At 33.0% G+C, this 27568-nt stretch overlaps 1 protein-coding gene across 6 annotated transcripts in view; it reads left to right on the top strand.

The window, feature by feature from the left end:
• Positions 1–27568, top strand: part of Wdr7 (WD repeat domain 7) — a 327637-nt gene that overhangs the window by 146974 nt on the left and 153095 nt on the right. For all 6 annotated transcript variants that reach the window (XM_040272677.2, XM_078029968.1, XM_005323039.3 and 3 more), the window contains one exon: positions 8894–9007. In XM_040272677.2, the coding sequence (XP_040128611.1) occupies positions 8894–9007 (114 nt within the window). The remainder of the gene's footprint in view (positions 1–8893; positions 9008–27568) is intronic.

Below are 27568 nucleotides of genomic sequence, written 5' to 3'. Positions count from 1 at the left end.
GATTTTATAGTGTAATTTGACAAAATAGCTTACTTACATCAAGTGCATAAGAAAAAAAGTCTTGTATGATTAATTGATAGAATCTTGTTTAAGAACAACAAGAAACTGAAGTTTCTACATAAGGATTTTCTTTTTTTAACATATAATTATTTTTATACTTTTATTTTATTTATTTATTTATTTTTATGCGATGCTGAGGATCAAACCCAGGGCCTTGCATGTGCTAGGCGAGTGCTCTACCACTGAGCCACAACCCCAGCCCCTCTACATAAGGATTTTCTAAAGATACTCTTTCTGTATTTCCCAGGATATTTTATCTTTTTTGATAGTAGATAGTGAGAAAGTCATTTTTATTCTTTGAAAAGCTTAGGCTTTTCATATCAGGAAGAAAACAAGATAATTTTTCTCATTATTGTTTTATAGAAAATAGTATGGTATTCTGGCATAATCTTCAGTTCTCTTTCATGACAATGTATATTATCTTCTAAAAGAGCTTTTGAAAAAGCAAGCTCATTGAGATATAATTTACATATAATAAAAGTTGCCATTTTTATTTATAGTTTATAGTGCGCTTTAAACAAATATGGATAGTCATGTCCCCACTTCCACAATCAGGATATGGACTATCTTCATCCTTTTAAAAAATCTCTCTACCTCTTTACAGTCAACCTTTTATCACACCCCCTGCCCCTAGCTTTCTCTCCTATCGTTTTGCCTTTTATAGAATATCTACATTAATATCTATAGACTTTAAGAGACTTAAACAACACATAACTGTAGTGATTAGATATAATCAAGTTCTGGTTTAGAATTTTAAAAAATGTTGTTATTTTTTTCTTTTGTAGATAATGATTACTTAGAATCATTAAATGATGCTTTTAAATAGTCTTTTACCATAACTGTGTGGTTAAAAAGTTTAACATGAAAACCATCTATCACTTTCCAACAAAAGCAAGCTGTTAAATTTGTTTTGATTGAACTGTGACATTTCAGTTTGAGAATTGAAAGGTAGTTGGTCTGTCCATTCTCAGTACTTCTTTTTTCTTTTAATTCTTTTATTAGTGCATTATAGTTTTACATAATACTGGGGTTCATTCTGACATTATCATAAATGCACAAAATATAATTTCTTTCACTTTAAAACCCAGTACTTTTGCTTTCTCTCCTCTCCTCCCTCCTGCTGTTCCCCTTCCTCTATTCTTGTGGTCTTCCTTCTATTAATTTATAGTTTTTTAAATTGATGATTTTTATATGTACATAAAGGTGAAGTTAACTGTGTTATATTTATATGTGTACATAGCAAAATTTCGTCAGTTTCATTCTATTGTTCCTTCCTTTTCACATCCATCTTCCCTCTCTCTTAATTCCCTTTCTGAACTCCACTGATCTCCCTTCTATTTTTATAGGACATCCCCTGCCCTTTCCGCCCCTTATTTTGGTCTAGCTTCTGCATATGATATAAAACATTCAACCCTTGACTTTCTGAGCCTGGATTACTTCACTTAGCATGGTTTCCATTTCCATCAATTTATCAGCAAAAGCTATAATTTTACTTTTTATATATGAATAAAGTTCCATTGTGTATATGTACCACATTTTCTTTATTCATTTACTTGTTGACAGAAGTAGATGAATAAAGAAAATGGGATGGTCCTATGACTTAGATATTGTGAATTAAGCTGCTATAAATATTGATATGCTTATATTACTATAATATATTGATTTTAACTCTTTAGTAGGTAGTACATCATGACCAGATGGGTTTCATCCTAGGGATGTAAGGTGAGTTTGACATACATAAATCAATTCATGTAGTTCATCATGTAAATAAAGTTAAGAACAAGAATCTCAATAGATGCAGAAACAGCTCTAGACAAAATCCAGCACCCATTCATGTTAAAAGTACTGAAATAACTAGGAATAAAAGGAATTTACCTCAGCATTGTAAAGGCTATACACAAAAAACCCAAGGTCAACATCATACTGAACATAGGAAAACTGAAAACATTCTTTGTAAAATCAGGAACAAAAGAAGAATGTCCGTTTTCACCACTCCTATTCAACAGAGTTTTTGAAACTCTAGTCAGAGCAATAAGGCAAGAAAAGGAAATTAAAGGGATACAAATAGGAAAAGAAGATTTCAAATGTTTTCTGTTTGTTGATAATATTCCTATATCTAAAGACCCAAAATATTCAATCAGTCAACTTCTAGAGCTGTCAAATTCAACAAAGTAGCAGAATGCAAGATCAAAATATATATAAATCAGTCACTTTCCTATACTCCAATAATGAATCTACTGAGAAAGAAATCAAGAAAACTATCCCATTCATAATAATCTTTAACACAAACAAAGAACAAACTTGGGAATAAACCTAAATAAGAAGGTGATAGACCTCTACAATAAAAACAGTAAATAATGAAGAAAGAAATTGAAGAAGACTTTAGAAGATGAAAAGTAGTACACTCATGTTCTTGGATATGCAGAATAAATATTGTCACAATGGCCATAGTACCAAAAATTTTACACAAATCAATTGAGTCACCATCAAAATACTGACTACATTCTTCACAAAATTAGAAACTAGTTCTAAAATTCATTGGAAGAATAAAAGACCCAAATAGCTAAAGCACTCTCAGTACTTCTCACCTTTATTATATAACACACTGTGAGTCTTAGGTAGTTGGTTACCATTCTAGGGTCCAGTCTGATGAGAGTTTGGACATTTAGTTTATCTTGAAAACATGAACTATATATATAATTTTTAAGTAACTCAAAATATCCATTTACTGATTGGTAACAAGATAAAAGAAATTGTGACTGTGAAGATTAACAGAATGAATTACAGATGGTTCAAATCAAGAATATAATTCAATAGCTGGGTGTGGTGGTGCATGCCTGTAATCCCAGTGGCTCAGGAGGCTAAGGCAGGAGGAACATGAGTTCAAAACCAGCTTCAGCAACTTAGTGAGACCCTAAGCAACTAAGCAAGACCCTGTCTCTAAATAAAATATAAAAATTGCTGAGGGTGTGGCTCTGTAGTTAAGTGCCCCTGGTTTCAATCTGTTGTACAAAAAAAAAAAAATGTAATGAAAATATTTTAAAAACATAATGCCTTTTTTATAAAAGAAAATACTCATGGTGAATTTTGCTTTCTTATTGTGTATATATTCTATGTGAGTCTTTTTCTTTTTTTCTCTTCAGCTTTATGGCAGGAAAAAGTACCCAGAGGGTATATGGAAGTGTCATGGGTGCCTAAGTTGATCTGGAATGTTTGAAAATCAAAACTTTTTACAACTATATTGAGATATAGTTCATTAAATTCACCTTAAAATTTAAAAAAATTTAGGTTAGAGTTGCATAGTCATCACCACAATCAATTTCAGAACATGTTCATCACCTCTAGGTGAATCCCAGTACTCATTGGCCCCACTTCTTACTCCTTGCACCTCTCTCAGCCCTAGGCTAAATTGCTAATCTACTTTCTAAATCAATAGAATTGACTGTTCTGGACATTTCATATAAATGGAATCATATAATGTGATATTTTGTGATTGGCTTCGTTTACTTAACATAATCTTTTTAGTGTTTATGTTATAACATGTAAGAGAAGGTCATTTCCTTAAATTGGCATATAATATTCCATTTGCATATAATATTTCAGTTTACTACTTATCAGTTTATGACTGTTTGAGTTTTGTCTACTTTTTAGGTTTGTGGATAATACTGTGTGATTATTGTTGTACAAGTTATTTTTGTATATGTGGACAAATGTGTTCATTTCCTAGCAGTTGTTGGGTCATATGATAACTTTACATTTAATGTTTCAAGGGACTACTGCACTGCTTATTGTTAAGTTTTGAGGGTTTCTTTCGTAGTCTAGGGACTAGTCCCATTCGGGATACCTGATTTGGCTAGTCTATAGATTGTCTTTTCATCCTCTTAGCAGGGTCATCCTCTTGCACAACAGAAGATTTTTAATTTTGATGTCTACTTTGCCATTTTTTTCCTTTTATGGATTATATTTGGTAATAAATTTAACCATAAATATCAAAGATTTATTCCTAGTTTTTCCCCTAATGCCTTTGTAGATTTATATTTTGCATTTAAGTTCATGGTTCATTTTTAGCTAATTTTTACATAAGATGCATGCTAAGGTTAGGATGTATTTTTTCCCCAAAGGCTCGCATATTAGAAATTTGACTTCTATTATGGCAGTGTTGAGAGGTAGACCTAATGGGAAGTTATTAGATTACTGGGGTGTCTTTGGAAGGAATTAACCTAGTTCTTATGGAATCCCATTTTCTTGCTCTGGTTTCCTGCTCCACCATGTAACTTTTCCTTGTGTGTACTCCTGCCATTGTTACACTGTACACCATCTATCAATGAGGCCCTTCCCAGAGTCCAGCCAATGCCAGCACCATACCCTTGAGCCTACAGCTCTGTGAACTAAATAAATCTCTCTTTATTTTAATGTGCTCATACCTAGCTATTTCATTACAGTAGCAGAAAATGGACTAATAACAACTGTGAACCTTAAGTCAAGTTTCTTTCTTTCTTCCTTTTTTTTGCCTATGGAAGTTCCAGTTGTTCCAGCCCTTATTATTAAAGAAATAATATTTCCTTCCTTAATTGCTTTGTACCTCTATCTAAAATCGTTGAACATACTGTGTGTGTCTATTTCTGGGTTTTTGATACTGTTTCATTAACTCATGTCTTCATCCCTCTGTCAAAGCCTTTAATAACTTTGTATAGTAAAGCGTTAGATTCAGGTAGACTGACTTTTTCTTTTTTGTTCTTTTTCAAAATTGTTTTATTCTAGTTTCATTGTCTTTTCATATAATTTAAGAATAATTTTTTCCGTATCTCAAAAAAAGAAAAGGAAAGAAAAGGGGCGTGGTCTTGCTGGAATTTTAACAGGAATTCCATTAAGTCTGTGTTACTAGTTTTTGGAAAGTTGACATGTTAGCTATTCTAATATTCTAATCTATGAATGTGGTGAATTTCTTCCTTTAATTTATTTAGATCTTTCTTTCATCAGTGTTTTGTACTTTGAAGTTTTATGGTCAATATGCAAATTCTTTGTATGTAAGTATTTCAGTCTTTTAAACTTATTTTTTGAAATTTAGGTGTCCATTTGTTCAATACTAGTATATAGAAATAGAATTGATTTAAATTATTATTATCATTATCATCATTATTTTTGGTACCAGGGATTGAACCCAGGGGCACTCAACCCCTGAGCCACATCCTAAGTACTTTTTAATTTTTATTTTGATACAGGGTCTCACTGAGTTCCTCAGGGCTTTGCTATAAATGTTCTATCTTATATTCTTAAACCTAGCCGAACTCACTTGTTGCTTTTTTTTTTTTAAGATTTATCTGTGATTTTCCATATAAACAGTCATTTTATCCTTTTTCAGGGAGAGAAAATCAGTTGATGAATGGACAGATAACCAGCTAACTAGGTAGAGAGAAAGAGGAGAGGGTATTTATTAGGGGATTGGCTCATGGAATTGTGAAGACTGAGAAGTTCTACAATAGAAGAACTTCTACAGGGAAGCCAGTCTCCCAGTTCAATTCAAGTCTGAAAGCCTTTACCAGCTACCTAGGCATCTCTGAATCAAGTTACATTAACATCTAGAATTAGCCATCACATAGGGGCAATTTGCACTGTCTTTCCAAGCTGCATGTTTTGTTTCATTTTATTGTTTTGTTGCATTGAGTGGAACTTTGGTACTCAGTTGTAGTGAGAATGGAAATCTTTGCCTGTTTCCTTTGTTTTAGTTATACATGGACGCAATATCATTACTTTTATTTGTTTATTTATTTATTGTTTATTTATTTTTATGTGGTACTGAGGATCAAACCCAGGGCCTCATACATGTGAGACAAGCACTCTGCCACTGAGCCACAACCCCAGTCTTGCCTCATTCTTTATCATAGGGTGAAAGTATTCAGACTTTCACCTTTAAGTATAAAGGTTAACTGTGTGTTTTAAAATATGTGCTCTTTTATTAAGCTGAGGAAATTTGCCTATATTTTTGTGTTTTTAAAGTTATTTTTTCTTCCTGCTTGTATGTTAAATGTTATCAAATAATTGATATTATGTTATATTTTTTCTTTAGTCTTGGATTATATTGACTGATTTTTGAAAATTGGACCAGATTTGCATTTCTGAAATAAGCTCCACTTGGCTATATGTACAGTTCTCTTTTTTTTTAAAGAGAGAGAGAGAGAGAGAGAGAGAGAGAGAGAGAGAGAGAATTTTAATATTTATTTTTTAGTTTTCGGCAGACACAACATCTTTGTTTGTATGTGGTGCTGAGGATCGAACTCGGGCCGCACGCATGCCAGGCGAGCACGCTACCGCTTGAGCCACATCTCCAGCCCCTATAGTTCTCTTTTTATGTGTGAATTATATTTGCTTATATTTGCTTAGAAATATTTACAACTACATTTATGAAAGTCTGTAGGTATTTTTTTTCAAAAGATTTTATAGCCCTTCTTTGTCTAAGCATCTATCAAAGAACAATTTCAGTTTAGCTTTTCGTCTTTCAATCTCAGATAGTTTAAGATGTATATGATTTCTCTTTAAATTCTATCCCAAAATACTAAATACTCTCAGTTAGGTACGTGCCTGGCACAAAACAGGGACTCAGTGGATAGATAGTGCTTAAATTAAATATTGTATGATTACATGGTTTCTCATGAATACATTGTTATGTTCTGGAATACCTTCTACCCTGCCCACAAAATTTCAGTCCCCATAAAAGAACTTGGTGGTAAAAGGATATTGAGGTTTAACATCAGGAGACCTGCATCTCAATCCTAGTTTCTGCACCAAGTAGCTATGTTGTGTTGAACGATTACTTAGCCTCTCTGACTAAATAAGATAAATGGAAATTAATTTGTAAATATCTTACAAAATAAACCCCCACTTTATTTCATTGAATATCCTGTTTTAGCAAAGTACTATTAATAGTGATTGCTGTTATCCAAACTGTTCCTTAATACTTTTTTCCTGTTTCTCTGATAATTTTCAAAATCATTAAGTGTTAGCAAAGAATGAGACTAAGGTATTTCAAAGATTTATGCTTTGATTTAATTATATGGAAAAAGGGATCCTTGACTTTGAATTTAAACAATGCCTCTATTTAGGAATGTGGTATTCGACTTTCTACCTTTTCTTTGTGACTGTTCTCTACTGGTAGATATCTTTAATTAATAAATCATTACTATTTTTCTAGTAAATCTCTTTCATGTTAAAATTTATCTTAGAAACCCACCAATGAAAAATGCTTCTGTAGGGAGAGAAGTAGAGTAAAGGAAGGGGCTGGCTGGGGAGGGAGAGGAGGTGGGACAGGAGAGGACTGCAGAATACTGGACCAAACGATGTTATGTGCACGTGTGAATATATCACGGTGAATTTCACTTTTATTTTTACTATATGATGCACAAATAGAAAGATAAATTAATGGAAGAACAATAGAGTAAAGGAAGGGGACCCGGGGAGGGAGGAGATAGTACTGGGCAGTGAAATGAAGCAAATTACGCTATATGTATTTATGCTTTATGTCACAGCAAACCCCAGAATCATGTGCAACTATAATGTACTATGAAAAAAATGCTTCTTTAAAGTATTTTTTTCATTTTCCATTCACCAGGGATCATTTTTTAGTAGTGGTCTTTTTATGTGGCTGGTTTGGTTTTTTAGGGGTACCTCTGACCAAGTAGTGATGCTGAAATTATGTCTTATTCTCCGTATTAAATCATAGGGCTTGGCATTGCTTGATGGTAGGTCCAGCTCTGAATCATTCATGGTGGTTCGTGACCAGGATTTCCTTTCTTGATGACTTTCTTTCTTTTCTTAGTAGAAAAGAAGCCCTTGAATATTTACTTTGTTTGGTTTTAAAATATTTTATGAATCCTGTGTGGGCCAATAATAAATTAACTCTCAAGAAAAATGGATTAGAAAGTTCAACTCCTAAAGCAGCTTAAAAAAATATTTTTAGTTAATGTGGTGCTGAGGATTGAACCCAGTGCCTCACATGTGCTAGGCAAGTACTCTACCACTGAGCCACAACCCCAGTCCCTGAAGTAACTTTTAGTGGTGAGATTTTTTTATATTCCATAATTGAGTAATACCTGTTGATAATCATGTGAGTAACAGTCATACATCCTACTATCCATTGCCAGACTAGAAATAATATGAGAGATGCAAATTAAACACAAAATATATCATCAAAAATAGAAAGAAGAATATGAAGGGCAAAGACATTTGTGTGCACTGGCAAATTCTCAGATTTTTTATAGAATGGAAATTTTGTCCCCTGGTCTCTTTTCCTTGCCTCCTTTCAGGTAGTTTCTGTCAGTGTGATGCTATCTGACCTCATGTGTAATTCCTTCATAGAGGGAAATGTGACACTCTTTGGGGGCCTTGCATTTCAGGTCTCTTTCTTAGACTGAGGGGACAAATCCCTTTTTTGTCATCATCCTTTCTACCTAACCCCTGTCTCATGAACAAACTAATGTCAAAGAGGAGAAAATGTTTTAAATTGTCCACTTTCTAGGTTGCATAATTATGTTTAAATCCGTTAAATACTTTTGTAGCAAAAACATTGATGAAAAAAATCAAGTGAACATGTAATTTACTTAAGAATCCGGTTTCTATTTCTCCTGGATCTTGGTTAAAAGTACCACCCATGTACACATATACATGTAAATGAATAGAGCACACGTGAATGTTTTGCTTATTGATTTGTATCTCTTCCATTTTGGTAAATATATTGTATTTCTTTAAATGTATTACATTTGAGTTCAGTAAGTAAAAAGCTTTAAAAGTTTCTTTACATTTTTTAAAAATGAAACCTGGTTTTTCCTATTTGTTTTAGCTGGAGTCACAGCAGAAGCCATGCAGACTATCACCACTGCTCCAGATGCCTCAGGGTCAGAAGCCAAAGTCCAGGAGGAAGAGCATGACCTTGTGGATGACGACATCACCACTGGTAAGTGTGGGCATCTTTAACATAATTTGTTTGGAGCTAGTGCAAAATGCTTTCTAGATCATTTATATTGGGACTAAATATTCTTAAGAAAAGGATGGAAACATATTGATGGTATATTTAGTTTTGTGAAACTTTTTTTTTTTTAATCTTAGGGTGAAAATAATTGAAATTGTTTATTTGGTCTAGGTTGCTCATTGTTGCTTTAACAGTGAATCTGCTAGATGTGCACTTGATTCTCTGAGACTTTTTAATTGAGAAACTGGATCATTACTAATGCCTTTGAACATGTAGAGAAATATACGCAACCATTAGGTTATGAAAAGTTTTGCAATTATAAGGCACACTCAAGAATACTGAAGTTGTAATACCAATACACAAAATATAGGCTTCATAAGGAAACTTATAGAAATTCTTTATATTTATACAATAGAATTAAATGCTGCCCTTTAAATTTATTTACCCTATGTGGATATTGAACATTTTTATCCATATTATCTATCATGCAGCCAATCACAAAGTAAATTTTAGGAAACTTACATGTAAGATATATGCATATAATTGAATTACTGAATTTCTCTAATCATTTACTTCAGCTTCTTTGAATGCAGAGGATTAAAAACAGTCTGAACAAATAGTATTATTGGAATTAGGAATACTAAGCTTATTTTGGTGCAGATTAAAATTTAAAATCTATCTAAAATCTATAGCCTGTGCCACTCTTACAAGAAAGTATTGCATAAGTTGGCGATCATCTAATTTTTGATACAAAAATAACCACCACCATGTATTAATGTATTTGTGTCCAGTAAGTAAAAAGCTTTAAAAGCTTCCATTCTTCTTCTTCTTCTTTTTTTTTTTCCATTTTTTAAACTGTGTGGTGGTGGTTATTACTTATTAATTCTTTTCAATGTATGGGTTCTTTGATGACAGATATCATACAACTTAAGTATAAATGATTTCATGAACCACCAATATTTGTGAAATCATTTAGTGTTTCCTAATTATGGGATTTGTTTTAATAGCTACTACATGAAATTCGATTGAATTTGCAGATTTTTTTAACTAAGACATTTTTTACTTCTTGTTTTCATTGCTTTTTTCCTGCTGCTATAGATAAGTTTTGTTGTTATATCTTGATTTCTGTAATTTTCTGTAATGTTGTTAATAACCTAATTTAAAAAGTAGTTTTTTAAGTCATTATAAAAAAATTGCTTTTGCAATAGTAGGTTAACTCTATATTTTGTAATAAAAGTTTAATTTTTTGAGCAGTCCAGTAAGCATTACTAATCAGTACCCTGAATTTTTAAATTGTATATTACTACCAAATTTATGAGGTGACATATATAGCACATTACTGTGTTCTTATTTTATTGTTTTAAAAATCAACAAGCTGAAAAACACAAGCCTAGTTGAAGTTAATTAATGCTGCATATATTATATTTTAATCTGTAAGAGATTTGGTTAAACATGTGTCAATGAGTGGCTCTTGTGAGTTGATTTATTCACTTCCTTCCATGGGTACCAAAAACATCCATGTTTACTCTCCAAATAATTTAAATGACTGAAATAGGTTTCCTTAACCTGTGTGAAAGTAGCTAGCATGCTGCAGTTGGTGGATCGTTCGGCTTACCTTTAGATTGTGTGACTTGATTAAGCTGTGGCGTAGATTTTTGTGAAGCTTTAGAGGAATACCATATTTCTTTTTATTGACTAGAATCCTGTATAAATTGCATTATGAAAAATGTGGTAGATATGATGGGAAAAACCTGTCTCAAGCACAATAATCTTATTCTGGGATAGCGGGCAGTGCAGAGTATGAGTGCTACAAAAGGAAAACTGGCCATTCTAGCCAGCCCCGCCAAGAAATCCTATTCATTTTTCAGTTATTTAGAAGGAATTGTCTTAATATCTCTTTGTAAAATAACTAGAAATTATATCATGACAGATATTTGCCTATATCTTGAATGAATTCTTATTTAGAAACTTTTTTAGGTTGATATGTATAGTTATATTCATTTTGTTTGTGCAATAATCTGGTACTTGATTATATTTCACATTTCAATTAGTATTTTGATCAGATCAAATTTCTAATTGAAATGTGAAATATAATATAGTGTTTTTGCTAAAGGTAAAATAGTCCTTTCTGGAATGTTTCTTTTGGCTGAGAATGAATGAAGTCTGAATGCTATCTTAGGATGCTGGCATCTGAGCTGAGCAGTCTTTGTTGGTGTTTGCTGTGTAAAAGTGAAGAAGCATAGATAAAGCTGCGTTGGTGTTGCCTATGATCAATTGGAACTAATTAAATTTATTTGAAATGAAGAGTCTTAACTGGAAAAGAACAGTGGGAAAAACTGGGAGGAAAAAAATTGAGTCTTGATTGAGACAATTTAAACCTTAGTCCTGTCATTTAAAAAATATGCTGCAGCTTCTTTCTATATCTTTCTTTTTAAAGCTAATATCTATTGATCGGCTCTACAAAGTAATGCCAGTGTACCTTGGTCAACACACTCTCAGATTTACTTAGCATTACGTCTTAAGGCTCATCAAATTCTTTCCCGAACCACGTTTTAAATTATATATCACAGATGTTTTAGCCATTTTGGTGGATTAATACTATTTTTATATTGAAAAAATATTAAAATCTATTACACATTTTTATATTGTACACTAAGCATGGGAAATTAACTTTATTTTTTAATGAAATTGCTTCATAGTTTGCTAAATTCTGTATATTTAAAATCTGTTTTAACATTTTCTGTGAACATTAATATTATTATAAATATAAGATTATTTCTAGATTATTTGTATATTTAGAGTTATAAGGATATTATAACTCTGTGTTTGTTTTTTTATGTTTACTTTTATATTTAGCATTATAACTTGAAATTTGAATAGATAAAATATGTAATCAATATTTGTAAATAATGTGTTCTTATTCACATTATGATATTAATAGGACACAATGATATTAATGGAGTAAATCTCAAAAAATGACATACATAGAAAAGATTATAAAGTAATCATAGCCTAATTTTATAAAAGTAGACCTTTATGTGATTTAATTTCCCTTTGTATAGCTTTCTTCACTGTATAAGATGGCATTTTAATTAAGGATGAAGGGGTTGGGGATATAGCTCCGTTAGTAGAGAGCTTGCCTACATGCACAAGGCCTGGGCTCGATCCCCAACACCACACACACACACACACACACACACACACACAAATTGAGAATGAAACAATAGTATAGTTCCTTCAAATGTTATATTAGAATAGCCTTCCCATAATGTCAGGATAAAAATATTTTTAGAAGAATTTCATTCATAAACCTGCATGTATTCCTTTAAGAAAGTCACTGTAGTCTTCTGAGGGTCATACTTCAGTGTCCTGCCTCTTGTTCAATATTAGGAAGGACACAGACTGACCATATAACAGTGATAAAGGGTCAGGAGTCACTGACATTGTCAAAAATACAGCTTGTTCCTAGATCAGCAACTAGATAGTTGACAGATTCAACTGTTTACAACAAAAGCAGGAATAATATATGGATCTAAATGGATCTGTTGGCTGTGTTTTACTTTTTGATGCATTTTTTTGTAAAATCATAATTATGTATATTTTATTACTGATTTAAGTGAAAAATATGTCTCTTTTACTGATTAATAGATGCTCAGAAAATGCATTTTGCTATGCTGTCTGTTTAGTGCTACAGAACTCTTGCCTGCCTGTCTGCCCAGTTGCTTTCTGCACATGTGTTATTTTAAATCTAATTCTTAGCAGATATGTATTTTACTGATTTAAAGTTTATATTTCTTGGAGGATATCCTATTTAAAGGTGAATATAGTTTTTTATAAATGTGCCTTTGTTTTACCTTGGCTTGTAGAATCAAAGTTTTTTGTTGTTTTGTTTTGTTTTTATAGGAAGAACCTTAAAAATCTTAGGGACTGTTTTAGTGTACTCTCTTTTTTTTATACTCAAATAAATTAATGTCACTCCTTAGTAAAGAACTTACATGATTGATGCCTAGTGTCATAAAACATGTTATTTGAGCTCTCAGGTAGAATGTGTGAGTAGAATGATTTAATGTGAAAAATGTAGCAGTGGTTGAAGGTCGTATTACTGTGTATGTTTTATTCTTCCTATTGTGTGGTCATCTTAGTGCCCATACAGTCATTCAGTAAATATATTTTGAATAGTACCAGACACTGTTTAGGATACATCATGGATTAAAATAGGATTAACACTTTTCCTCATGGAGCTTATATTCTAGTTGGGGGAGGTACACAAAAATAATTAGAAGTAAATATACAGAATGTTAGGAGATGAGACATCTATGGAAAGAAGAAAAAGGAAGGATAAGATAAATTGGATATAATATCAATTTCCAACTTCTTCTGTATCAAGCATTTTATACCTTTTACAAAATTGCTTTGAAACAGACACTAGCATGTTCCTAGACATGCAGATGAAGAAAAAAAACTCACAGAGGGAACTTTGTTAGAAAAGATGCCACAGTTGATGGTGTCACAGGTGACCTTTATACTTGTTACCATTATACTTATTACTTTGCGGGATATCCACCTTATTTTTTAAAAATCCAAATTTTGTTATTCTAAATTTACACCAAGAAATTATCTCCTTTAGAAAAAGAATCATCATGTATTCCTCCTAAATAATTTTTCTTTCTCTGTATTATTTTAAATATGGAGTAAGAAAATATAAATTAAAATATTTCTTTATTTAATGTTTAATGCTTTGCCTTAGCTGTATAGTAACAAGGATAAATACAGTACTTCTAAATATGGCATTTGAGAGTTTCTGACATGAATTTAAAAATATAGCAAATATGCTGCTATATACAACTGACACTCATTTTCTTTTCCCATATTTCTTCTTTGGGTGATTTACTTTCCTTGTTCTTTAGTTTCAAGTACAGCTAATGATTTTCAATTCTCTATTTGCAACCTAGGCTTCTCTTCTCAATACCAGATTCATATATCCTCCTTTTGTCTGAATGTCCTGTAGATACCTAAATATGAAGTTCAAAATGAGTTCATGTTCCTTCCTAAAACTCATCGCCTTTCATATCTATACCTGCATTAAATACATCACTAATGGTGTCATTCATCACCCATCTTTCCAGTAATGTCCACGGTGTAGTTGATATGAGTTCTTATAAACTATTCCTCTTAATTATATCCCAATGAATTTTCTCTTCTCTGTTTCCACAGAGGAGACCTAGGTCCAGACTCTTTTTTTCTTCTTTGCACTATTGTATATTCCTCTCTAACCATCTCCCTGCCTCCATTCTCTTGCCCCCGTCCAGTTCATGTCTTCTGTTTCTCTGAAAGTGTTAGTAGCCATTTCATCACACGTCGTCACTCTCATCAACTGCAGTTTTACAGTCATGCCAGTGACTATAGCAGAAAATCCAAACACCTGAGTGAGAGTCCTAGGGTCCTTCAAGGACTGCCACTCATCTCTCACATCATCAACTACTAAGCAATACTTAGTTTTCCTGGTATAAGTGCCCTGCTATTTCATGATTCATACTCTGCATGTGCTCCTCTAGATGGTTGGTGTGTCTCAACTTTTTCACACATGGGGTGGAATTCTAAGGAGTTCCCCTCAAATCCAATTTGAGTATCACCATCTTCATGAAGCCTTTCTCTTATGAAAGATCTCCCAGTTTGTTGTATACACTCCTGCTATTGCAGAAGATTGTGTAGCAATAATAATACAATGCAATATTGTTAGCTGTTATCATTTCACTTGCTCTGTGGGAGTGGGCATGTAATTTTTATCTCTGTCTTTCTAGCACTGGATCAATGCCCTGGTACATGGCATTTCTCAATAAATGTTTATTAACTGAATGATTGCATTAGTGAATCCATAATGTTACTTGCATTTCAAATAGCACTTCTTATATATTATGTTACACACACACATACCCATAAATGAATATTCCTATATTTATATGGCCTATATCTCCTTAACTACCCCCCTTCTTAGTGGTGTTTATTTATTGGTACTGGGAATTAAACCTAGGGCCGCTCTACCACTGAGCTACTTCCCAGCCCTTTTTATATTTTGTATTTTGAAATAGGGTCTTGCTAAGTTGCTGAGGCTGGCCTTGAACTTGAACTCAGCCTCCTAAGTCCCTGGTGTTACTTGCATGCGCCATTGTGCCCAGCCTTAATGGTCATTTAATGGCTCAGAAAGTGTTTGTGACATATTAGTAACAGAATGTAGTCTTATTTCCAGATAATCTGTGTCTCAATGTCATACAGGTGAGATTTGGAATAAATCTAAGAACAAATAGTGCTACTAAACTAGTCATTGCTGATTTTCACTTTAATGTGTATCTTTTTTGCTTGGAAATATTGTGTATTCAAAATGAGAAAAAAATAGGAAAAATACCTGGAATGAATTTAAAAGAGAAAATATAGGAAAAACACCTGAAATAAATGTGTTCTCTGGCTGAAATCCTGACATGCGGGTGGTAGGTGGGATGTGCTGTGTTGTACAAAAGATTCCTCTGGGCTTGGGGTGGCCACTGCAGGAGAAGCAAGGTGATTTGTATAGAGGAAGAGGTGGGGAAGTGCTTTGTTCTAGGAAAAGATGCAGTTTTTCCATGAAGCCTAATTTAAACACACAACACTGAAGAGGAGAATGTGGGATTACACTGTGTTCCTGTGAGTGGTTGTAATCAGTTATGTAGCACTAAGGAAACTTCGCTTTTTATTGTCCACTGAAAACTATAAGTTACACACCCATATTTTACGTGTTCAAACCTATTTGTTTAAAGGCCTGACTTGGGGAATCCTGCGTGAAAAAAAGTGCAAAAGAAAGAAAGAAGAGCAAGGACCAAAGGTGGCTATTAAATACCATTTAAACATTCAATTTCTCTTTAAGCAAATATTTAGACTTTTATAAGCAAGGAATTTACTTAATATTGATGTATTTTGACTAAAAAGTATTTGTGTATTTAAACAAATTAAATGTCATAAAGTATCAGAATGCTTTAACAAATTACGTTAATCAATTGTTGGCCTTAGCACCATGTCTTTCTTAGTAATATTTTCCAGTAGGAGCTCTTTTATTTTTTTAAATATGTATATATAGGTTGTTAGCATGTAATACTTTTGGAAGGGGTTTGGAAAACAAATAATAATGAAGACAGTTTTAGCAAACTCATGTAAAAGAACTCACTTTTAAATTAAGGACTTAATAGCCATCACAAAGACTCACTAGTATGAATTGATTACATAGTGTGTGTCAGACTTTGCACAACAACTCCCGTGATAAGCCCTTGTCATCACTGCCATTTTACAATAGGGAAGATTGAAGAACAATGTCCAGTCCACAGACAGGAAATGGTGAAGTCTGGGTTTGAACCTAGATAGCTTGCCTCTAGATCTTATGCTTTTAAGTAATTTGTTTGAAACCAGATCATTTAAAAATTCTCACAGAGAAAAAAGAAACATATATAGTTATTATGTCATATCATTTTCTTTTTGATATCGAAACAATTCTATTTTAATTTTAATCCAGTTTACATAGTATATGAAGTATTTTAAATGTGGGGAAAAGATTTCCAGTTTCTTAATAGGTTAACATACATAGATATTCAGTATATGAAAATAATAATATTTTAGCTAAATTAGAATTTCTATTTTATGTTTGTTTAAAACCACACACATAAATGTACCAACACACACACACAGTGGTGAGTTTAGAGAATTAAGGTTTGATTTCCACACTTAATATTATATCTTATTCTTGCTAAATTTAGGGGAAAAAAAAACTCAGAAATTTATACTTGGATAAAAAGCTTTTCCTGTGTGTGAATAACCTTCAGGATGAACTTAAAGTTTGGTCTTTGTAAGCTGTATGGTAAAACCTCACAGATAAGAATAAATTCCATTAGATGTGGCACACTATTATGTATCTGTATATTACATGAATTGCCATTATAATTGATATCAAACCCATATGACCAAAAGTTGTAATTCACAAAAGTAATGACAACAATGTCTCATAATTCACAGACTTTATGTCATACCTGGGAATGATTACTTTTACTGTGCAAACAATGTTAAAGAGGAAAATCAGGTTTTAAAATGGATGTTGGGCTTTGAAGAGTCCTTCTTCCCAATACTTTATAGTTGCTTTTAATACATGAAAAGATGATCAAAAGTACTATCGTCTTTGAATTTCCCCCATGATTTCTTGGATGAAAATCAGTTGTCAAGCACAAATACTTTTATTTTTTTTTTATTGGTTGTTCAAAACATTACAAAGCTCTTGACATATCATATTTCATACATTAGATTCAAGTGGGTTAATTTGAAATTTTTAATCACAAATGAAAGGTAATATTTGATATTTGAAGTGTAGATAATAATGAACCTGAATGTATTTTTTTTTCTCATACAATGTTCTAGAAAGAGGAGACCTCCTCACTGATAGGGTGATAATTAGTGAAAATCTTTCTCATCTTTTGTTATTTTTGCAACTATGTATCCTAAATAAAAATGATTGAATTAAATAAAATAATTCTAATTTAAAAGGATTGAAGGAATCTGAACCAGGATTCAGGGAATCCGTTTTCTTTTTTAAATATATTTTTAATGTGGCATCACTTAAAAGAAGTATAAAAAGTATTCCATTTTATTCAACACCAATGTTAATAAGCAGCTTATATCTTCTTTCTGCATACTCTATAGAGAATTTAATAAAAGAAGCCTCAAGTTGATAAATTGATAATTTAGACGTAGGCTGGGTAGTCACACATGTCTGCACACATGCACATGTGATGTGCATGGGCATGTAGACGACTTCACATGGATCAGAGCCCTGGGACCTAGTGAGGGGTGGGAGTTAGGTAAGAGGTCAGCCTGCATTTGTGGAAAGATATGGGAAAAGCTTCCGTGCTAAAGCTTGTTGGTTCATTGACTTAAAACAAATTCTGTGTGAAGGGAGTGAGGAGACTGACCTTGCTAGAGCTGACAGAAGGACTGTGTCATCAATGGATGAGGGTCTACTATCAGCTCATCTTGTTCGATTGGGAAACTGATCTTACATCCTACACTTTATTTTAAAGCAGGTTTATCATTAAACAGAAAGAGAAAGCATGTGAAATGTTGATGGAATGTATTAGCTAAGGCCCGATGTGCTTAATTCTACTTTTTGGTTAATTTTGATCACCTACTAGATATGGAGCCTTTAGAGAGAGTGAGATCTCCCTCTATGCCTTCTCTTTGTTCTCAAACATTTCATGTGATACTTTCTAGACCCCTTTGTCCTCCATTTAAACCTACCTCATTTGGTCAGTGATATTCCTTAGAACTTGGCATCCAGAACCAACCATGCTACCACTAGCTGACCAGTATGGAACTGTTGCTTTCCTTTTTCTTGATACTGTAATTCTAAATTTAAATTAACTTTCTTTATTGATATGTGCAGTGTGTTAAATAGACATTAGATCCCAAAGGATTACTAGGACAAACAAAATGAACATGAAATATATTACTAACAATTATTTTCTTTGCAAATTATGTTGGTAATCCATTGGGTTAAATGAAAATATATTAAAATTTATTTATCTATTTGTTTAAAAAAAGAAGTAAAGGAGAACAAGGTAACATTTTCTGTGTCTTGACTGCAGTACTATATATCCATATATATGTTGTCATTTTTTATATTTGTGTTGTCAAAATTCATATAATTAGAAAGCAAATTGTACCATATATAAATTATATCTCAACAAGCATGACTTTAAAAAGAAATCTAGTTCATGAAGTGTTTTAACAGTATTTGGCACATACTAACCACCTGATAAATAATGGCTATTCTTATAGTTCATTAAAATAAACAGCATCAGGCTGTTTCATAGTGGGGAAGGGAAGGGGAGCATGGGAGGAATAGATAAATTCTAGAGAGAGGGAAAAGGGCGGGAGGGCAAGGGAGGGGGCATGGGGTTAGAAATGATGGTGGAATGAGATGGACATCATTATCCAAAGTACATGTATGAAGACCCAAATGGTGTGAATATACTTTTTACATAACCAGAGACATGAAAAATTGTGCTCTATATGTGTAATATGAATTGTAATGCATATAACAAATTAGCACAAAAAAAGAGAAGGCATTCCATATCAAATACCTAAGCTATCAGTTTTTACATGAAGTATGTTACTTCAAGTCTTCCCATTTAGGAGTAGGACTTGATATTTGTCCTTTTTGATTTGTATCTTGGTTTCAGCTCATCATCAAGTCTAGGAGTCTTTTCTCTTCTAACCTTCTATTCCTACCACCTTTATGTCCTCTGTTAATAGTGTACAAGCTTTTCATGTTGTCCATGTTAACTAGTGAATTGCTGACCAGCCCCCCGCCCCCTCCCAGGTTAGGGAGCTACTCCACCTAGTCATCAATCCTGATATCAGTCTCTAGGTATGATTTTAAAATTCAATCCAAACGTTCCCTTTGCAGTATTCCCATCTCAATTTTAACCAACTTGCTTACAATAATTTTCCAAGAGATTTCTTCAAATGCTTCACTGAAATCAGAATACATTGCATTTATGGACATCTATAGGTTGAAGATAATGGGTTTTACATTTGTGGGTTTGTGCCTAAACTACATACACATAAAAAGGTTTTTAAACCATTTTTTAAATGCTTTGAGTTATAGTGGAATTATATAATTTCCAAATTAGTAGCCAATAACATTAGTCATCCTAAGGATTTTTGGGGTCACTTGGAGAGTTATTGCCTGGATTGTCATCTGATAGAGCAGATGGAAGTACCTGCTCCTGGTATCTGGATATTATGCATATCTCCACAGTATGTAAAATCCAGTGTTGCTGCTGCATCTGCTCTGGTTTTCATGACATATACTTATCAATGGTATATTTATAAGAATATGTAAATCTTGGTTTAAAACTTACTCCTTGAGTTACTATGTTTTTTAAAGTTGACAAAAAGCCATGTACAAAAAAGTAGCCATAAGACCATTTATGTCCCCGGCATGGATACTTTAGAAGCAGAAGCAGGAGAATCATCAAGTTCAAGGGCAGCCTGAGGAATTCATTGAGACTGTCTCAAAATAGAAAGTAAAAACGAGAAGAGTTGGGGATGTACCTTAGTGGTAGAGCACTGGGTTCAGTCCCTAGCAAAACACACACACACACACACACACACACACACACACACACACACACACACATTATTCATACATTATATTATTTTTAAATATCATGCTAGGAAAACTTGGCTTGGAATAAAAAGTAAGAACTCAGGTCCCTCTGGTGTTAATATTTTGATTCTTGATTTTTAGATACTTGCACTTGATTATATGTGATTCATGAAGCAAGTCAAGACCTTGCACATGTATAAATGTAATTTGTACTTTTCTGAGAATAATTTTCTTCAAATATGGGATGCTTTAAGCTTTATGAATTTAATTTGAATTAAAAAAATAAAGAAGAAAACATAAAGGCTATTTGAAAGCCTGATATAGCCATATACAAAGTAGTTTTATAGTCTTCTTATAACATTCAGTTGTCAAGGCCAAATCTCACAGTTTTTATGTGATTTCAGTGAACTGAAGTTTTTTTTTTTCCAAGTAAAAGTGGCAGGTGCAGTAATAGTTCTTTCCTTTCACTTGTGGCTGGGATCCACCTAAATTTTGGTGAAGAGTGAAAATATACAACAAATGAAACCATCTGCCACTCCCAACCAACTAGCCTGTAGCCCACTGTTGGGCACAATGCAGGGGCCCCCATGAGTCATTCCCTGGACAGGGCTCCTGCTGGGCCTCATTTTAGAGGGTTAAGGCAGATCCTGTCAGCACACATTTTGGGATGTGATTTCCTCACCAGTCAAGTCATATGGAGATCAAAGGAGCTTTTAATTTGCGTTTAATTATTCCTTGAAAAACTATTCACAATATCCAGCAACAGCTATTGTATAAAAAACAACTACATATGTATGTACTCTTTTGAAATCTGAAACAAACTTAACCCTTTCAAAGGCTAAATATGAAAATATTCATTCTTTCTTGTATCTTTCTTCATCTCTTTTCCATAAAATTATGAGTAAAAAAAGATGGTATGAACAGAAAGAATCATTATATTTTAGATCATTGATGCTTTGTAACAATTTACATTTTTTGAAAGATTCATTTCAACTCCAACTTCTAAGAAAATGGTTTAGCCCGTTTGTCAATGGGAATTTTTGTATCAGCATATAATTTCAAATTAAAATAATGTTGTATTTTTAGTGTGATGATTTTTATTGAAACGTAAAAAGAATTTAATTTTTATTGCATTCTTTTCTGAATCATGAAAGTTTAACAACAGGAAAAAAATTCTGCAAGTATCTTATACTCAAAGGTGACTTCTCAGAGCTGTGACTTATAAACATCTATCTCACAACAAATTTACATAAACAATTTGTTCTCTGTCAGGTTTATGAGTTGACATCTATTTAAATGACAGATGTCAGTGAAGGTAAGATGCAATTTAATTTGAGAGGATTAATCTAAAGAAGATCATATTTTAATCATTTGCTTTTTGAAAAACAGTTGGGGCTATTGCCATTAATGTAATTGACTCCTTCTTTGGTAAAGAAGCATGAACACACAGAACTAATAACTATTTGGATCAAGCTTTTTATAGGTATGACCTGTAAAGAGATCTCAAAATTAGTCATTGTGACCATTTTGGGAGCTATTCTGACCAGTCAGAAAAGAAGTCTATTGATTAGCAATTGCTGACATTTCAAAATAGCCGTGTAGAAAAATGTTATTGGATTTATTAATGTTTCTCATCAGCTGTAATCACCAGCAAATTTAAGTAAAAATGTCAAAAGCTGAATCTGTTTAATAATTTGCTATTATAAAATTTTAAACAAGTTTTGTAACCTCTAATTTCGATTAGTTCATTAAAATGCCACTTTATCAAATCTTTATTAAAGGATGTAAGTAAAAGGAAAGAATAAGTGGGAAAATAGATTGAAAATTGGTTTAAATATTGAAGATTTTTTTTATTGAGGTAAAATTCACATAACATAAACTTATCCATTTTAAAGTGAGAAGTTTGATTAGTTTTTAAAAAGATAAGGAATTTGAGGGCTAGCATACTATTGTCCTATGAGTGTGATGGCTATTTATCAATGTAAAGAAAATAGTAAATTTCTATTCAAAAATAGTTCTGAGATAAACATTTTTATCTTAATAACCTTATTATGTACAAAATAAGTATATTATAAAAACTATATTATGATGATGATATATATATATATAACTTTGGGTTTGTATGAATTCTGAAGAAATCAACAAGCAGTCAGAATAGGCGTATGTGCTAAACTTTTTATATCATTATAGCTTATTTTCCTTGCCCTTTACTTCTTTGTATTTGAAAATATTTTCTTTATTCTTCTTTAAGTTCTTAGGCCTTTTATGCTAAAATAGGGGTACATAGCTCAGAGAATTTTAAGTCTAGATACTTAGCAGTTTGCTTGAATATAATAGGCGAACTGTACCAAACTGAATGATTAAATTGTGTGAGGAAGTTAAACATAGTTTTCTATAATGTTTTTTGGATATCTGCTCTGATACAGTGTGAATATAAGATCTTTAATGACTAAATTTTACCTACTTTCAATTTGTCTATTTTATATTTATTTAATTTTGTTCCTGGGGAACCCAGCCGTGGGAATACCAAAATTGTACCTATTGCAGAAACTTTTTAGTATTTGCTGCTTAAATTACTTGACATTGATTTTAATTTTGCTACATGTACTCATATTCGAAAACGGTTAGACACATCCTGTGTTTTAAGGTAGAAACAGATTCTCTTGCCCTGAAACTAGAATGATAGTCACTGTTCTACTTTCTGTCTCTGAATTTTTAACTAACATAGATACTTTTTATATAAGTGGAATAAAATAAGTGTCTGGCTTATTTCACTTAGCATAGTGTTTTCATGGTCATCCATATTGTAGCCTATGTCAAAATTTCCTTGGTTTTTAAGTCTGAATAATATTCCTTTGTATGCATATACCACATTTTCTTTATCCATTATTCTATCTATTGACGCTTGGGCTCTGTACCTTTTGGCTGCTGTGAAAAATGCCACTATGAATATTGATGTATAAACATCCATTCAAGTTCTTGCTCATTTCTTTTAGGTATATATTTAGGGTTGGAATTATTGAGTATTTGGTCATTCTTTCTTCAGTTTTTTGAGGAATCGTCATACTGTTTTCCACAGTGACTGCAGTTTTTCATTTGACTTGCATTTCCCTAATTACTAGTGACACTGAGAAAAAAGAAGATTTTAGTAATTATTGGTCAGCATTTGAACTTCTGCAAATGTAGATACATTATTCCTGACACTATGTTAAGTGCTATATGAATCATTTTGTCCCTTTTGTCATACTTCTTATCTTCATTTATATGAGAGTGGCTGTTTTAATGATTCATGGTGCTTATTGTATTTCAGCCCACTATGGACATTCACAAAAAGATTAGACTATAAATTGAAATAAAATTATTATTATTTTTTTCATATGTAGTTTAGAAAATGTAATTTGGGACCCTTAACCTTGTAATTCATTGTTTAAATTTTAAACACTTATGGTAGGAGAAAAAAAGAGTTACAGCTCTGTCTATAGCCACAGAGAAACCTTGCAAGAGTTCAAAAAAGGAGGGCCTCACAAGGCCAAGAGCCCCTGTTCTCTGTGAATGAATGATGTATCAGAGATAGAACATCCACACACAGTTTGGTAGAGGGACTGATGATTGAGGACCAAGCAAGGCCTAAAATTGTCATGCTAATGATGTTGATTTTAAGACTTGTTTTTCCTGGTGTATTTTCATCTAATGTAGGTATAATGATTTGGGCTTGGAGTGAATTAATCCAATGTGTCCTGGCCTGTGCAGTTATCCAAGGTACTTATGAAGAGGGCTTTTTGATAATGAAAATATTTTCTTTCTTAATAATACTTCATACTCGATTGCATATGAAAGATTGCAAAGTTCTTTAGTGTTTCTGTGCATAGGACTTAGTTTCAATTTTAGTATTCTGAGAATTTTCTAATTTTATAGAATATTGTTTAATTTTTAAGTAGAAAGTAAGATAAATGAAATTTTATTCATTTTTATTCCTTTTCCAGAGATTTGTAATAGTATCTATGAAAAGTAAATGATTAATACTTCTATATATCATAAATCTGTTTCTCAACAGTGCTGCTTACAAGCAGGAAAAATATAGTGTTTTTCATTGAAGCTCAGCCATACTGTATCACTGTTACATCTAGTAAACATGTTAAAATCATGATTCAAACTGTTAGCTCTAATTTCCAATTTAAAATTTACCAGCTCATTTCGCTATGTTTTACATATTCATAATTAAGTATTTGATACATATTTTTTTGAGAAGCTGCATGCATGGGCATTTTAAAATAAGAATCTTGAAGTTTTTAAATGAAGTTATTAAATACACCAGAAATTTGGCTTGATAGTCTTTACCCAAAAAGTCTAAGCAATTATTTAATTTCAGGTTCCACTAAAATTTAATTGTATTTGGAATAATATTTTTATCATGCTTATTAATTAGATTGGTAATGTGGCATCATTAACACTGCTTTTCATACAATATTACACATTTGGAAACAACATTTTATACTGGGCAATTGCATCATCAAGGAAATAGTTTTAAATTGGGGTTGTATGTAACCTAATTTGCTGAGATTTGTCGATGAGATTTTTCTTTTCATATTTTTGTGTAAGAAAAGTTTCCTTTGAAAGAAACCTTTGAATCATTTGATGTTTAAGAAAACCTAAACCTAATTTATAGAATAAATCTCTATACCTGTAAATGAAGATACTTCTATTAAAGGCTTAATTGCTAAGTATTATCTAAGAAATAGTGTGAGTGGCCTCTGTTAGTCACTGGTAGAACTTCAAACCACAAGCCCCACTTTACTTTTCATATGATTTACTCAAACCCCAACTGGGTAATCGCTCACACATAGTGGTGGTGATTGCAGGTTGTTTGCTGTTCTTTTTCCACATTCTTTATTGAGGCTCTAGTTGTTCCAGATACTACAGCAAGAGATACTTATAGCTTGCAAATAGACATGAAGTGTTTTCTATCAAGGCAAGTATACAGATTACTGACTAACAAAAACAGTTGCATTTTCTGATTTTTCCAAAGAGATTATCTTAATGTTTTCTTGGTTGCTAAATAATAAATGTTTCTGGGCTTCATGGCTCTTTCCTTCTAAATCAGACAGGAATCTACCAAAGTTTGCCATGTCTTCTCTCAACCCCGTGTACCCTTTAAATATCTTCTCTCACTTCTCTCCTTCCCAGCCAGGGCATGTGCTTCCTCAAGAACCTTCAGACCCTCTGCCCTCTGGTCTTCTGCCTGAGATTCCATTGTACAGACCCTTATCTAACTTTCTGGGACCTAGTTGGTGCTCCTCAATAAGGCGACTAGATTGAGACTACTAGTTCTTGGCCCTTCTAACTACTTTTGCTTTTAGTTGTTCATGGACATTTATGTATTTATTTATTTATTGTGCCTCTAATATGCTAGGCAAGAGCTCTACCACTGAGCCACAACCCCAACCCCTTTTTACCTGAAACCCCTTCACTCTTAGCACATGGTTCTTTTGCTTTTTTTTTTTTAATCCCTCTTGTTCTGGTCTTTTTGCAAACTTCTTTTATTGCTTTTTCCTTTAAAGTTGGCATTCTTTGGGATTTTATCCTTTGTCCTTTTCTACACATCCTTATGACCACTTGTCATCACTGATCACCACTAAATTTTTAGCTCTGGGATCATTAATTTCTATTTTTTTTTCTCTCTCCTTTTAAAACAGTTACCTAATTCTCCTTGTTTCCCACTTCTCTTCAACTCCAGGGTTACCATCTTACCATCCTAGCCTGCATAACTTTCTAGCGATTTCACTCCTCTGCTGTTCTTGTGTCTACTTTTGGCTTCCTATAACTCACTTTCTATGCAGAATGACTTTTTTAAAATGTAAATCAGGGGCTGGGGATGTGACTCAAGTGGTAGCGCGCTCGCCTGGCATGCGTGCTGCCCGGGTTCGATCCTCAGCACCACATACAGACAGGGATGTTGTATCCGCCGATAACTAAAAAATAGATGTTGAAGGATTCTCTCTCTCTCTCTCTCTCTCTCTCTCTCTCTCTCTCTCTCTCTCAAAAATAAAGAAGTAATCAAAGTAATTTAAAAATAAATAAATAAATAAATAATTTAAAAATAAATAAATAAAATGTAAATCAAATTTTCACTTGCTGCCTGAAAACTTCCAGTAGCTTTCTATCCCATTTGAGACTAAGTGTTCAATTTCTATTGCTCACAGATCTTCTACTGGATCTGCCCTTGCCTCTTTCCATCCTGAGTCATTGAGCATGCCCCACTGACTTTGAACACACTATATTAGTTCCAATTTCAGGAACTTGAAGACTGGCTGATGATGTGGCTTTCAGCTCAGATGCCTTTTCCTCCAGTTTTCTCAGACTGCTCAATCTAAAGCACCCTTCCCTGTAGTCATTTTTTTCTAGTACATGAACCACTTTTATTTTCTTCATTAAATTGAGAATGATCCAGAATTATTGTGTTTATTTATTTGTTTGCTTCTTTTTTTTCTGATATAAATGACATATGAGCAGGACCACAGGGTGTCTTGTCAATAAAGGCTGTGTAACTGCATTGCATACAGTGGTATATGAAAAATAGTATGTGTTCAATAAATATTTGTTGAACAGTTGAACAAATTAATAGTCCAGCTGCCTTCTGACCATCTATAAATAGGTTACTCTTAAATGCAGCATTTTGAAAACAGAACTGATGCTCCTAAACCCCAAACTTCTGTGACCTGTGTTCTTCACCTAAGGTACCACCATTCACCATTGGTTCAAGGCAAATTCTGTAAATTATCCTTGACCACCACATGCTTCCTCCTGCTTCTAAGCCTCGTTGAACATTCTATCACTTCTCCCTCTTAAATCTTCCTGCAGCCCAATCTCTTTGACCACTTCAGTACTCCCTCACTGCTTGTGATGTAGCCACACCACCTTCAAATTCTCACTACTGTCAAAATGCTCTTTAGTAAAGAGAAGTTATCACCATTATTCTGTTGCTTAAAATTTTCAATGCCTTTGGGATAAAATTTAAAATTTCTTAGAGTGATTTCTATACCCTTCACGATATGACCCTCTGCCCAACTGCCTGGCTTCATTGCTCAACTCTGCCCTTCTCTGTTGTTAGTTCTCCAAATACATTAGTTTTTCACTCCTCCATGCCCGTTCACAAACTTTCCCCCTTGAAACATCCCCCTACAACCTCATCTTCACCCTCTGTCACTGAGCTGTCTTCTGGTCATCTTTTAATACTAGGCTCTTAAATATATTCTGGAAACATATTCTTGTCTATCCGCATGGCATCCCTCCTCCCCCTCTAGGCTGGCTATCTCTAGCTTAGTTAGATGTAAATATATCATAATTGACTAATCGTTTGTCATCTT

This window comes from Ictidomys tridecemlineatus, chromosome 13 (assembly GCF_052094955.1).
Source record: "Ictidomys tridecemlineatus isolate mIctTri1 chromosome 13, mIctTri1.hap1, whole genome shotgun sequence".
Lineage (NCBI taxonomy): Eukaryota > Metazoa > Chordata > Mammalia > Rodentia > Sciuridae > Ictidomys > Ictidomys tridecemlineatus.
Note: the sequence above shows the minus strand (reverse complement) of the source record. Positions and strands in the feature narration are given on the sequence as shown.